The sequence below is a fragment of the Stomoxys calcitrans genome, chromosome 2, assembly GCF_963082655.1.
Source record: "Stomoxys calcitrans chromosome 2, idStoCalc2.1, whole genome shotgun sequence".
In the NCBI taxonomy this organism is placed as follows: domain Eukaryota; kingdom Metazoa; phylum Arthropoda; class Insecta; order Diptera; family Muscidae; genus Stomoxys; species Stomoxys calcitrans.
The window spans coordinates 230,122,108-230,138,120 of record NC_081553.1 but is presented as its reverse complement, the minus strand read 5'-3'; the positions used below and the strand labels follow the sequence as shown (position 1 = coordinate 230,138,120).

Below are 16,013 nucleotides of genomic sequence, written 5' to 3'. Positions count from 1 at the left end.
AACCCGATATAGCTCCCATATTTTAGCAGATTCCATGGTTGTGGGTTCCCCAGATTCGGTCCGGCCGAACTTAGCACGCTTTTACATGTTTATTTATACCCTCTACCATAAGATGGGGGGTATACTAATTTCGTCATTCCATTTGTAACACCTCGAAATATGCGTCTTAGACCCCATAACTGATCGCCATGACATCTTACGTCGATCTAACCATGTCCGTCCGTCTGTCTGACCGTCTGTCGAAATCACGCAAACTTTTATAGGAGTAAAATTAGGCACTCGATATCTTATGAGTGTAGGTCGGTTGGGATTGTAAATGAGCCAAATCGGTCCATGTTTTGATATAGCTGCCATAAAAACCGCTCTTGGGTCTTGACTTCTTGAGCACCTAGGGGCGCAATTCTTATCCGATTTGGCAGAAATTTTGCATGACGTGTTTCGTTATGACTTTCAACAACTGTGCTCAGTATGGAGGAAAACGGTTCATAACCTGCGGTTCATAACACTGCGATAAATATGGATCAAATTGCTACATAACCTAATGTAGCTGGCATATACACCGATCTGGGATTTTGACTTCTAAAGCCTCTAGAGGGCGCAATTCTTATCCGATGTGGCTGAAATTTTGCATGAAGTGTTTTGTGATGACTTTCAATAAATGTGCTAAGTATGGTTCAAATCGGTTCATAACCTGATATAGCTGCCATATAAACCGATCTTGGGTCTTGATTTCTTGAGCCACTAGAGGGCGCAATTCTCATCCGATTTAGCTGAAATTTTGCATGAAGTGTTTTGTGATGACTTTCAATAACTGTGTTAATTATGGTTCAAATCGGTTCTTAACCTGATATAGCTGCCTTATAAACCGATCTTGGGTCATGATTTCTTGAGCCACTAGAGGGCGCAATTCTCATCCGATTTAGCTGAAATTTTGCGTGACGTGTTTCGTTATGACTGTCAATAACTGTGCTTATTATGGTTTAAATCGGTTCATAACCTGATATAGCTGCCTTATTAACCGATCTTGGGTCTTGACTTCTTGAGCCGCTAGAGGGTGCAATTTTTATCCGATTTGGCTGAAATTTTGCATGAAGTGGTTTGTTATGACTTCTAATAATATGGATCAAATCGATAAATAAGGATCAAATCGGTCCATAACCTGATGTAACTGTCATATAAACCGATCTAGAATCTTGACTTCTCAAGCTTCTAGAGTGCGCAATTCTTATCCAATTTATCCGATCTCCCGATTATATTTCTTGAGCCCCAACAAGGCGCAATTCTTAACCGAATGGACTAAGGTATAACCCAATGACTTCTACTATGGTCTTCAACATTCAATTCACTTATGGTACGAATCGGACTGTTATTTGATATATCTTCAATACCATAACAATTCTTATCCATTATTCTTTTTTTGCCTAAAAAGAGACATCGTGCAAAAAAGCTCGACAAATGCGATCCATGGTAAAGGCACGCTCTTACTTCTTTTTAATTTATTTTTTGGTTAAACTTTTTATTACTTTGTCCGGAGTCGGAGTCGAAAAATTTATCTCGGGAAAAAAATTCTCGACTCGGACTCCAAGACTCCTACTCCGAAACCGCAGCCCTGGTTCAAACCCGGGCGTGAACATAACGCCTACATTTGTGAGGTGTCCAAATGCAAATTTGCCCATGAACATTCCACTAAGGCACTGGGGTATCCTGTCATGTTAGAACTTCTCTACCAAGTGGTGTCGCTGAGCGGCATGCCTTTCGGACTCGTTTGCTGTTATGAGAGGAGTATCCCCTATTACTTAATAAAATGTCTATGTGCATTGTAAATAGTCACATGATACTTCATTTTATGTGAATGATGTAAAAAAACGAAAATTTTACATCAAATTTCACTACAATCTCAAAAAAAAAACTGTTTTTTTATTTACATTTAATTTTAAGAAAATTAAGTTTTAATTTTTGTACTTTATACCCATTCCATATAGAAACTATTGGGTTGCCCAAAAAGAAATTGCGGATTTTTCATATAGTCGGCGTTGACAAATTTTTTCACAGCTTGTGACTCTGTAATTGCATTCTTTCTTCTGTCAGTTATCAGCTGTTAATTTTAGCTTGCTTTAGAAAAAAGTGTAAAAAAAAGTATATTTGATTAAAGTTCATTCTAAGCTTTATAAAAAATGCATTTACTTCCTTTTAAAAAATCCGCAATTACTTTTTGGGCAACCCAATTATTGGTACCATCCTTAAGTGTTAATATTCTCCCACGATATTCCAATTGAGGAGCATAGTGTCAAAGGAGAAAATATTCTACATCGAATTTCGCTATGAGTCACCCAAAATTTTAAATCTCTTTGCATAATATGTGTTTAAAAAAATTTTAATTTGAATTAATTACTTATATTTTTCTATTCCAGTGCAAATTGCCTTCAAAATTTCCAATTAAGAAGGAAAATGGCATAGGAAAACATTCTGCCAACACATTATATTAAATTTTATTACAACTTTATCACTCTTGCATATAAAAAAATATTATTTACCAATTCCAAATAACAACATTTTGTATTTTCTTTTGGCAGTGATACATCAATATCAACGAGAGTGGATATGCTGACGCCGGCCATTGAAGTGTATAAACCACCGCTCTGACATAAGGATGACACGGTGGAGAGCAATTTAGGCAATCCATCGACGAGTAGTGATTTTTAGCAAAAGCTAATAACGACCCGTGTCGAGCTTAATAATGCAGCCTATATGCATTCATCAACATCACCTACGAATACAACAACTAGGACATCAAATCCAGTAACACCGACTCTCACAACCACATTAATACCTACAACAACTGCAGCAGCAGCAGCAGCATCAGCAGCGACTGCACAACAAATATCACAACCAGTAACAAAAATAAACACAAAAACAACAACAACAACGATAAAGCCGATGACAACAACGGCGACACCGGTGATATCAGTAGCAGCGACAACAGTAACAACTACAACTAGTTCTAATATGGATAATCTCTTTGTTCTTCCATCATAGTGTCAATCAAAAGCGATAAAGATAACCCAACAACAACAACAACAGCAGCAGCAACTGTAGTAACAGCATCTACAACATTGTGACCAATAACAAATAAACCTAAAAATACAAAACAACAACACGAAAGCAAAACAAATTAAAAGTGAAAAGTAAAACCACAAAAGTCATGGCATACAAATACACAACAAAACATCAACAACAACAACAACAGTAGCAGTATCAACAAAAACATCATTTACAAGTACCATGAAAACGATGAGACCACAACCACAAGCCATCTAAAAGATAGCAACTAATCATACGCATACCATACTCTCACCCTAAAACCTATGAAGCCCCATGAGTATCCTTGTAGACAGCTGTGTAGACCAACCGAACGACAGACCATACTTTGCTCATATGGAAATTTATGGTAAATGAAAATAATTCATTGTAAACTATTTGGGACAGATACACACGTACGTTCATAAGATACTCACATTTATTCAACCACAAAGGGAAAACTAACTGAATATGCCATAGTACATGTTTCCTGCCTGGCCGCAGATTTCCTTGAGAACCAAGACAATTTCCATTTATCAATTTTTTTGTGTTATATGAAACCATAAATGTCCAAATATGTTGAGTTTTAAAAGTGATATATTCTATCAATTACCAAGAGAAAGCGTATGAGATAAGAAGAAAAGAATCCCAATAAGACATTTAACAAAGTTGGTATTCTAGGCCATTAAGGGAGAAGATATAATTCTATAAAATTATGACACTAAACAATGAAAATAAAAGAATTTTTTAAGAATGTCATACAAGCACTTTACAAAAAACATTTTTTTATTTTATAAGTTTTGGTATTCTTCTTATGATTTCAAGATTTCATGACAAGAGTTTGCAAATGTTAAATCTCTTCGAATGAAAATTCAACTGGTATACGATCATGAAAATAGCCACAAATGTACTCCTCTTGCCTACAAATGTTCAATTTACTAGCAATCGAAATCTTTCCCACTCAAAACTCAGAAGTTATGGGACAATATAGCAGCGCTCAAAGCCTTGAATTCGAAGATGATGAGCGTAAAATTTAAATGTATAACATTTCTGAAGAAACTTTCTTCCACCAAATTCACACAGTAGAATGAGATCGAAAAGAGACTATGGATCAATCTGTCGTTTGGGAAAGGCTATAGACAACTTTGTGAAGATCAAAATTTCGAGATGTTACAAACTGAATGACTAGGTTAGTATACACCCATCCTAAGGTGGTGGGTATAAAAACCAAATGAAGATATCTTTAAAGCATATTTGAAATTTTCAGATAAAAGTGAACTTAAACAAGTAAAATCGGGCGGGCCGAATCTTATATACCCTCCACCATGGATCGCGTTTGTCGAGTTCTTTTCCCAGCATCTATTCTAAGGCAAAATAGGATATAAGAAAAGATTTGCTCCGCTGTTAAAGCGATATCAAGATATATTCCCACCACCACACCACGTGCAAAATTTCAGTCAAATCGAACCAGAATCGCGCCCTGTAGAGACTCAAGAAGTCAAGACCCAAGATCGGTTTATATGGCAGCTTTATCAAAACATGGACTGATATGGCCCGTTTACAATCCCAACCGACCTACGCTAATAAGAAGTATTTGTGCAAAATTTCAAGCAGTTGGCTTTACTCCTTCGACAGACAGACGAACGGATGGACGGACAGACGGACATGGCTATATCAACATAAAATGTCACGACGATCAAGAATATATATATTTTATGGGGTCTCAGACGCATATTTCAAGGTGTTACAAACAGAATGACGAAATTAGTATACCCCCATCCTATGGTGGAGGGTATAAAAAACAAAAAAAAATGTTAAAGCGTGCCAAGTTCGAACTCATTGGTTGCAGTTCTCAAGTTCTTTGCCCGGTATCTCTTTTTTTAAGCAAACAAAGGAAAATGGATAAAAATTGCCATACTATTGGATCAACCTCAGGTTATGAAACGATTCGAGTTATACTTGGTTTGGATATTGGATGCCATAGTAGAAGTCATTGAGCAAATTGTAAACCAAATCGGATAAGAATGGCGCCCTATGGGGCCTTAAAAACTGAAATCGGAAGATCGTTTTTTATGGGATTTTTTTTAAGGTTATGGCCACCATAGCGTAGAGGTTAGCATGTCCGTCTATGACGCTGAAAGCCTGGGTACGAATCTTGGCCAAAACACCAACAAAATTTTCAGCGGTGGTTATCCCCTCCTAATGCTGACGACTGTAGTGAGATACTTTGCCATATTAAGCTTCTACCAAAAGAGGTGTCACCCTGCGGCATGGCTATAAAAAGGAGGCCCCTTATTATTGAGCTTAAAACTGGAATCGGACAGCACTTAGTGATATGTGAGAAGTTTGACCCTGTTCCTTAATGGAATGTTCATGGGCAAATTGGTTGTTTGTTTGTTGTTATGGAACGATTTAGACCATATTCGGCACTTGTATTTAAGGTAATAGGAAAAGTCGTTGGGTAAAATTTCTACCAAATCAGACAAGAACTGCGCCCTCTAGGGGCTAAAGAATTGCAGGCCTTACTTGGCACGTAGGTTGAAGATCAAAGGAGAAATCATTGAACAAAATTTATATGGCAGCTATACCAAGTTTTAAACCAATTCATACCCTACTTGACACAACTATTAGGTTAAGTTATGTTAAAAAGAGGGTGCGGATATTAATCCGCCCCATGCCACTATGGACATACACCTAAGCCAGTAAACGGCTTGTTGTGCGCTTTAAATACTAAAAAAGTAACCTCGAAAAAGAAAATTTAAGTCAGGAATTCCGTGCTGCTTACAAAATCCCTAATGGTTTTCCACACCACGCCTCTTAATTGGTTTATGTATGGTATTGTGTCCCCACCTAAGTGCCGGTGCCTGTAAGCCGCGACTATTAGAAGTCAAAACAAGACACACCGTGTAAAGTTTCAGCCACATCGGTCGTTTGTGGACCATATTCGGCTTAGATATCGGTAGTGTCACTCACTGTTTCAAATTTCAGCGAATATGAGTAATAAATGCACCTATTAAAGCTTAAAGATCCTATAGCAGATGATCGGTCTATACGACAGCTATATCGAAATGTACTCCGACCGAGGCCATATTTGGAATGTATAGCAAGGGTTCTAATACAAATCAGTATTCCAAGTTTCGGCAAAATCAGTAAAAAAATTCGCCTTTTATGGGTTTAAAACCCGAAATCGACAGATCGGTCAATATGGCGGCTTTATCTAAATATAGTCATGTATGGACCATACTTGTTGTGAATATATAGCAGCTACTACTAAACGTAGTGGGTGCCGTATGAGTATCAATAAATATTTAACACACAAAATATTCGTCATACGCACCATGGAACTCATAACAAACATTTTTAATGCTTTCTGCTTAAAAATCGTAAACGATTGACTATGGTTAAACAGAAAAAAACAAAAATGGTAAATTTCTTAAATTCCAAATTCCATTGATGATTATATGAAGATTCTATGGAAATATGATCACTTTTAAAATTCAAATAAAAACGCATGTCTATATGGTGAAAATAAAGTTTGAGAAAAAAATGTTTTAAATAAAATTTATTCAAAAATTTTGCTAATTTAATTCTTGGAAATCAAAACTAACTGCCACCCATGGTATCAACATCAGCTTAAAATTTCACTTAGCTAACCCTGAATTGCCAACTCAATAGAAAATTTATCCACAAATCAATCATTGACATAAACCAAGAAATATCTTGATTGAAGGCCCTTACAAGGCCCCTATGATAACCTGCCGACATATTGAACAAAGGGAGCAAACCGTTTTGAATTTGATTAACTAATTACTTGATTAAATTATCTTTTTTTTCACCAAAAAAAGCAATTCCTAAATGTTCATACCTGAAATAACCCACTTCAATAAAATGTTATTAAATTTAGAAAAGATGTAACACTCGAGAAAAAATGTTTTGTTTTTGTTGAATGTTTTAAATAACCATAATAAACAAAAAAACCGCAACAACATAGGTAGCACTCCTTGTTCCTTCTCAATGTAGGTCAGAATTAAAACGTTGATTTAGACAAACGAGTTTAAAATATAAACAAAACAGGACTATTAACATTTGTATATTAAATAATACAATAACAACAACAAGAACACTGCAACAACAATTGATCCAAAAAATAAACTGAATAATTCCTAAGATTGATTACATTTAGTTAACCCAAACGAAGAAAACAAAAGAAAATAAAATAAAAGAATACAAACCAAGAACCCGGAAACAAAGACACTGTAGTTGTTATAAGGAGTGTAATTAATTAAGTCTAGTCTGTAAGTTATAAAAAACAAAACAAGAACAAATTAAAAAAGATCCCTCATTTACAGACACAGAAACCCAAATACAAACCCAAACATCAAACAGACAAACCCATAAACCCACATAACAGTCTAAGACCAAATCACCAACTCAGACTTTAAACCAAAATCATGCAATGAGGGGTATTGTATGCCATTAACAACAATTCACCCTCTCCCCCCCCCCCCCCCCCCCCCCCCCCCCCCCCCAACACATAGACAAGATAAAATTCACAAAAAAGAAAACCAAACAACACAAACAAACCAGTCATTAGTAATGAATAGTGAAAACAAAAACCAAAAACACACACACACACAATGAAAACCTAAATAAACTTAGACTAAATGATACCAAATAAATAACGAAAAAAAATAAAATAAACACTAGTTTAGTACTATTTGTATGAGATGAAAAACAAAACAAACAACCAAGTATCTAAGAAAACTAGAAATTAAAAATAAATGAAAACAAACAAAAAACAAAACAAAAGAAAACTAAATGCAATGAATGATAATTTTTGTACTGCTGAAACCTTAGATAAATATTTAGTAAACAATGAATTAATTATAAAAAAAGTGAAGAATTGTAAGTGTAATTTATACATATGTAGCTATACCATCAAATAATATACATACATGCCATACATGTTCACACACCCACACGCATTCATGGTCACTCACAAACACATACAATGCATGTTAATGCATTTTAAAACAAGGGAACTACAAACAAAAACTTTCAAAAATTTATGAATGACAGAGATGACGTGGCCCTATGGAGGTAAGTGATAAACAAGAGTTTATGATTGAATGATGAGTAATTCAGAATTAAATTGTGAGAAAATTTAAAAACAAAAACCCAAAGATCAACTCAATTTAATTCAAATCTTCGCCTTAATTGGCAGAAAAGACTGGCAATACCAATTTTACATTTTAAAACAAAATTTTGTGGAAGCTGGTTACACTCACTTCATTGTACTCTACACCTCCACTTTGGTGCAGGGTTTTATAACTTTATGCAATGGTTTGAAGATCGCCCTCTATGACAGCTATATATGAATATAGCCCGATCTGGACTATATTCGGGACAGATGTTGGGAGTCTTAATAAAACTCACTGTTCCAAATTTCAGCGAAGTTGGGTAATAAATGCATCTGTTATAGGCCTAAGACCCAAAATCGGGAGATCGGTCTATATGGCATCTATATCCAAATATGTTCCGATCTTGACTATTTTTGTTTTGGATATCGGCAGGTCTAATAAAACTCACTATGCCAAATTTCAGCGAAATCGTGTAATAAATGCGCCTGTTTTAGGCTTAAGTCCCTAAATCGGCAGATCGGTCTATATGACAGCTATATTCAAATGTAGTCCTATGTGACCCATTTATGAAATGAATCTGCGTATAGAAGAAATGCGAGTCTGTGCAAAATTTTAACTCAATATCTCAATTTTTAAAGACTGCAACATGATTACAACTGACGACCATACGGACGGACGGACGAACAGGCACACGGACATCGTTATATCGGCCTAGAATTTTTCAACGATTCGAAATTTATATACTTTGTAGGGTCGAAAATAGATATTTGTATGTGTTACAAACGGAAAATCTAAATGAATATACCCCCTATCCTATGGGGCATAAACATTTTTCAGTTAAAAATTTAATTGAAAATAAAATTGGTTTTTAATTAAAAAAATTTTTAATTGAATATGATATTTTGTCAATTACTGTTGTGATTGAAATTTTTGCCATTTTCAGTTAAAAATTTAATTGATTTAATCATCTTTTAATTGAATTTAAAAAAAATCAAATATGGTTGATAAGTAAGTATGGTTGGTTGGTTTAAGTATATCCATTTTGGGAAGGAGATTTCCGTCCCCATATGTCCCACATTTCGACAAACCCATAGCAATACCGGTGCAGCCTGTTCTACGTGACGGATTAACTCAATGTTTTCCTTCACCGGCAAAGCGCTGCCGCCTCAATGCAGAACCCCCGCGGGCGAGAAATTTTTTTATTACGCGTGCCCACGGACTTTTGTTCAAACAATGTAACCCATGTTCATGTACCGGAAGGTAAACATCTGTGTACCTAGGGTTAGGTTAGGTTAGGTTTAAGTGGCAGTCTGCCATCAGACTCACTTAAACGTTTTCGTCCATTGAGATCTGACATCTGCAGTATATACCCAATGCGTGACAAGCGGTCTAAACCACCAACTTTTCTACCTAGAGCTTCCTGAAGTATATCCCTTAGAGTGCTGGAAAACTTTCCCCTAACCGCAATTGCCACCTCATTAGCATACGCGACCACTTTTTCCTATTGCATATTCCTTGACAGCGATAGAAACCTCTATGTAGCCGACTAGATCGTGATGGGCTGCTTCAGTGGATTTGCCTTTACTATAGGCATGCTGCTGCCGCGACAGGCGGTCTCTTTGCCCTAAACTATGTTTCTATTAACCTGTCAAGAGTCTTCAGCATAATGTATGACAGACTAAAAGGACGAAAATCTTTCGCTTTCGAGCGGTAGGGTTTTCCAGCTTTCGGTATGAAAATGACCTTCGTGTCCCTCCATCCCACAGGTATATATGACAATCTGATAGAATCAGAGTATATCTCTGGGTACCTTAAATAGAAGTTAATAAGAAAATATCAAAAAAGGTCAATCATTTATTTAATTGAATATGGAATTTTTTAATTGCATTTTTTTCAAAAACGGTGATTGAAGCAGTTTCAATTAAAAAATGAATTGGACTTATTAATTTCATGATTGAAACCGATTTTTATTATTTTTTTCTGTATGACCAAAGAGGATACCCATGTACTGCATACTACATAACGGTGCTACTTGTGGTCCTTGGTGTTCCTTAATGGGGACTGTTGATACTGTCAGAACAAAGCGTGTTTTCTTCAAACTGTTAAGTCGGTCGAGTTGGCTACACCAATGCTGTTTGTAGGGTATGCAGCGTTCTAAGGTCCTGTGCATGAATTGCGAAATGCAAGGCACTCCGCAGAGCCTTCTTTAACGCTCCTATACCTTTTATTTGAGCCCTATATTGCACTGGTCGATATATAAGACCTGTTTTGGTAGAGTTTTAAGATGGGAACATTTCGCCCCGAATGTGGATATCGAATTCGTGTCATTGAAGCGCAGAGGTAAGCAAGTCCGCCAATTATGCCAAAAGCGTGGGTTCAAATCCTGGCGAGAACATTGGTTATCCACTCCTAATGTTGGCGACAATGTTGAGGTGCTATGCTATGCATAGAAGTCATGTAAAAACTTCTCCCCATGTACACTATAAAAAGTATGTCCTTTATCATTGAGCTAAAACTTGAACCGGACAGCATTCATGGATATGTACGAAATTTGCTCCTGTTCTTTAATGACCTTTTCGTGGGCAAATATTAGCTCTTCCACATTATACCTTTCTTTGGACTCCTATATTGTAGTGCGTAAATAAGTCCGGTTGGGGTGTATTTTGCAAGTGCTGTGGCCAACCAGATACGAACTTCGTTCTATATCCGATTTGGATGAAATTTAGTACAACGGCTTCTCGCATGACCTTCAACATCCGTGTGAAATATGGTCCGAATCGGTCTATAGCCTGATATAGCTCCCATATAAACCGATCTCTCTATATTACTTCTTGAGACCCTAAAGGGCACAACTCTTACTCGAATTGGCTGAAATTTTACACAATAACTTCTACTAGGATCTTCAACATTCAGTTCAGACCGCACCTTAACTTGTTATATATTAGAAGATTATCAAAACAAAAAATTCAACCCTTTTTTTAGGCCAAGGAGTGGTACGCTGAATCTCTGGGTTGGTATCTTGACGATTTTTGAACCAATGCTAGTGAAACATTCAGTCATGTGAAACTTCTTTAAAAAGACTGTTCTCAAACGGCACACGTTCGGACTCGCCTATAAAAGGAGGTTCTTTATTAAGCAGTTTAAAACTTGAATTGAACAGCATTAATTGATATGCGAGATATCTAACCATTGCTTTTAAACACCTGATAATTCTCTCTACCTCCATGAAGGGGCCAGTGTATGTCATTCATTTCACAAACAAACTGTTTTTAATAACAATAAAATTTTAACGATTTTTTTTAAATATTCATTTAAAATACCATCGAAAACCATTAAAACAAACACCACATTTGAAATGAAATGTCCATCCTATGAAAATGCTATACACTGAGGAAATAAACACATACCCCTTTGACCCCCCTCCCCCTCCATAAGAAATGAACAAACAAACAGATGCACACAACCAAAAACCAAAGGAAATAAAAATAAAAATTAACAATAATTGTCATAATAATGAAAATATTAAAAGCCGAACAGAGAGAGCATAGCCATTATTATCATAATCTAGGTAATTGAACAATTAATAAAAAACATACTAATAAATGAATTAAAACCAGCATTAACAACAACAACAACAAGAGAAAAACAAAAAAAGCAGAAAAATAAAAAAAAAAAAACACTAAACAAGCCTGACATTTAACAATTTAAGAAGAAACATTTAATTTTAATGGCATTCATTATGTTTGGTTTTCATAACAAAAAACAAATAATTTCAATAAATAATAATGAAAAAAAATCATTTTTTTACAAAAAGCTGAAAAAATAACATTAAGCTTGGTCAGCAAATAAACAAATGAATGTAGAACAAAAACTACCTTAACATTAAAACATGAAAAAAACAAAAAAAAAAAACGCCCAAAAATCAACATTAATTATAAATAATAAACAAACATTTTTTGACTGTGATCATTTTACGATATAAAACAAAAACGCATACATACAACAAGAACAACATATATATTATTGTTAATAATATTTAATTTAAATACAAAACCCCCCCACACACACACACTAAACACACCAACAACATTCAACACAAGAAGGCATTGAATTGATAGAGGCTAAAGGAACAACTGAAACAAAAAAAAAAAAACATTTTTCATAAAGAAACGCAACAAAAAGCAATTTTTTTAATTTCTGTTGTTATTATGATTATTACATTTATATTTAAATTATTTTTATGAGAACAAAAAAGAAAAGAAAAATCAACACAAGCAACACAATAAACAAAAATCCTAAAAAAAGAACAAAAGCATGTAATGTATATCAAAAGTAATCAAGGGAACGAAACGAACGGAAATGAAGGAGCGTAAGGATGAAATGGAAATCTGAATATCTGGCAAACCTTGAATAAGCAAAACAAAACCGAAAGCCCTAATAATTAACTATACGTATAAGGAAATTTGGTATAATGCCAGCGATGGTAAATGAATATGTGTCTATAGCAGTTTTAAGGAAATTCAAACAAGACCTAATTACAAAAAAATTGAATGTTAACAGATTTTGCAGAAATTATACTGAAAAACAAAAAACACTAAACAAATAAAACGGAAACAAACTCTATATGCCATATATTTGTTATTTAATAAGCAAATGAACATTGAAGCGTAATAAATTAAAAAGAAAATAAAAATAAATGAATTGTTAAACTCTGACAAGGAGAGATAAACCCAACTCCTGGCAAAATAAAAACAAAATTTTTACTATAGACATGGAAATATGAAAAATGGGCCCCCCCACACACTCAGACACACAAACAAACAAACCAACAAAAATAAATAAATAAATGTATAGCCCCAGAAGAGACATACGCCTAAATGTATACACCAATATATGCATGGGACTCATGGTTTGTGTGCATGTGTTTTATCGCTGGTCGCGCGAGCATGTAATTGTAATTGTTATTTGTTATTAATTGGCGCAGAGTTGGTTGAATTTATATACATAGTATGTGTATATTTTTTAAAATGGAAAAAAACTACATATATATATATTTAACTAGGTGAATAAAGCAAAAGTGGATTAAAATGTTTTAGTTTTCAGTTTAATTAGTTTTATTTAACTTAAAACTTTTTTTACAAATTGCTTGGAGTTAGCAAATCATTTGATTAAGCAAATACGGATTTGTGGCTGGAAAAAAAGTAACATAAAAACAAGTAAAAGCGTGTTAAGTTCGGCGGGGTCGAATATTGTATACCCTTCATTATGATTCGCCTTTGTCGAGTTCTATGCGCGGTATCTCTTCTTAGGCAAACAAAGAACATTAAATAAGAACTGTTATGCTATTGGAGTTATATCAAGTTATAGACCGATTCGGACCATAAATGAATGCTGAAACACCTATGTTGAGAGTCATGAGAGAAGCTGCTGTACAAAATTTCTTCCCAATCGGATGAGAATTGCGCCCTCTAGAGGCTCAAGAAGTCAATATCCCAAATCGGTTTATATGGCAGACATATCAGGTTATATTGAAAGTCATAACAAAACACCTCATGCAAAATTTCAGCCCAACCGGATGAGAAATGCGTCCTCTAGAGGCTACAGAAGTCCGAACCCAAGATCGTTTTATATGACAGCTATACCAGATTATGAACCGATTCGAATCATACCTAGCACAGTAATCGAAGTCATAACAAAATACCTCATGGAAAATTTCAGCCAAATCGGATGAGGATTGCGCCCTCTATGGGCTCAAAAAGTCAAGATCCAAGATCGGTTTATATGACAGCTATACCAGGTTATGTACCGATTTGAATTATACTTAGCACAGTTGTTGGAAGTCATAGCAAAATTTCATTCCAATCGGAGGAGAATTGCGCTCTATAGAGACTCAAGAATTCAAGACCCAAGATCGGTTTATATGGCAGCTATATCAAAATATAAACCGATTTAAACCATACTTAGCACAGTTATTTAAAGTCATAACAAAACACCTCAAGTAAAATTTCAGCCCAATCGGATGAGAATTGCGCCCTCTAGAGGCTCAAGAAGTCAAGACCCAAGGTCGGTTTATATGGTAGCTATATCAAAATATAAACCGATTCGAATCATACTTAGCCCAGTTGTTGGAAGTGTTACCAAAACACCACGTGCAAAATTTCAGTCAAATCGGATGAGAATTGCGCCCTCTAGAGGCTCAAGAAATTAAGACCCAAGATCGGTTTATATGGCAGCTATACCAGATTATGAATAGATTTGTATCATACTTAACACAGTTGTTGAAAGTCATAACAAAACACCTCATGCAAAATTTCAGCCAAATCGGATGAGAATTGCGCCCTCCAGAAGCTCAAAAAGTCAAGACCCAAGATCGGTTTAAATGGCAGCTATATCAAAACATGGACCGATTTGGCCCATTTACAGTCCCAACAGACCTACACGAATAAAAAGTATTTGTGCAAAATATCAAGTGGCTAGCTTTACTCCTTCGAAAGTTAGCGTGCTATCGACAGACAGACGGACAGACGGACGGACGGACAGACGGACGGACGGACAGACGGACGTATGGACAGACGGACGTATGGACAGACGGACGTATGGACAGACGGACGGACAGACGGACGGACAGACGGACGGACGGACGGACAGACGGACGGACAGACGGACAGACGGACAGACGGACGGACGGACAGACTGACGGACAGACAGATGGATGGACGGACGGACAGACGGATGGACGGACGGACAGACTGACATGGCTAAATCGACATAAAATGTCATGACGATCAAGCATATATGTGCTCTATGAGATCTCAGGCGCATATTTCGAGGTGTTACAAACAGAATGACGAAATTAGTACATCCCCATCCTATGGTGGAGGGTATAACAAGTAAAAGCGTTCTAACTCTGGCCGGGCTGAATCTTATATACCCTCCACCATAGATCTCATTTGTCAAGTTCTTTGAATGACTTTTTAAATATAAAAATACCAGTAAAAGAGAAAAACCACCTCCAAATTTTCAGGCAAATCGAGTAATAATAATAAAGAGAGATCGGTTTATATGAGAGCTATATCAGGTTTTACACCGATTTAGACCGTATCTCGTACAGTTGTTGGAAGTCATACCAAAACGACATATGCAAAATTTCAACCACATTGGATAAGAATTGCGCACTCTGGAGGCTCAAGAAGTCTAATCGGGAGATCGGTTTATATGGCAGCTATATCAGGTTTTACACTAATTTAGACCGTATCGGAATATCGTTTATATGGCGGCTATATCAGGTTATGGACTGATTTAGACTATACTTGGAACAGTTATTGGAAGTCATACCAAGACACTTTATGCAAATTTTCAGCCAAAGCGGATACGAAATGAGCCCTCTAGAAGCTCAAGAAGTCAAGACCCAAAATCGGTTTGTATGACAGCTTTATCAAAACATGAATCGATTTGGCCCATTTACAATCCCAAACGACCTATACCAATAAGAAGTATGTGTGCAAAATTTCAAGCGCCGATTTAAAATTGCTGAGTTATAAAAATAAATCGTTTAATTAAAACCTATTCATAAATGTCATTAATTACGTTTTGTTCACCCCGGATATTTAAATCATGACAAAAATACGGTGGTAATCCCCTGACATTATATGTTACGTATTGTGCATGTATAGTTTTTCTAAACAGAGGTTTATGCTTTAAAAAATACCTTAGCATTGATTTTAAACTTGAACTGGACAGCAATCATTGATATGCGAGATATAACCCCCTTTGTTAGTGGGTAAGATTTACCAT

At 35.8% G+C, this 16,013-nt stretch overlaps 2 protein-coding genes across 1 annotated transcript in view; one reads left to right on the top strand and one right to left on the bottom strand.

Moving 5' to 3' along the window:
- The window catches only part of LOC106088701 (protein tipE), a 250,985-nt gene extending 248,068 nt beyond the window's left edge, over window positions 1-2,917 (top strand). The window contains exon 2 of the mRNA XM_059364141.1: window positions 2,574-2,917. Within this exon, the coding sequence (XP_059220124.1) occupies window positions 2,574-2,643 (70 nt within the window). The 3' untranslated portion in view covers window positions 2,644-2,917. The remainder of the gene's footprint in view (window positions 1-2,573) is intronic.
- Window positions 1-16,013, bottom strand: part of LOC106091280 (circadian clock-controlled protein daywake) — a 758,551-nt gene that overhangs the window by 659,540 nt on the left and 82,998 nt on the right.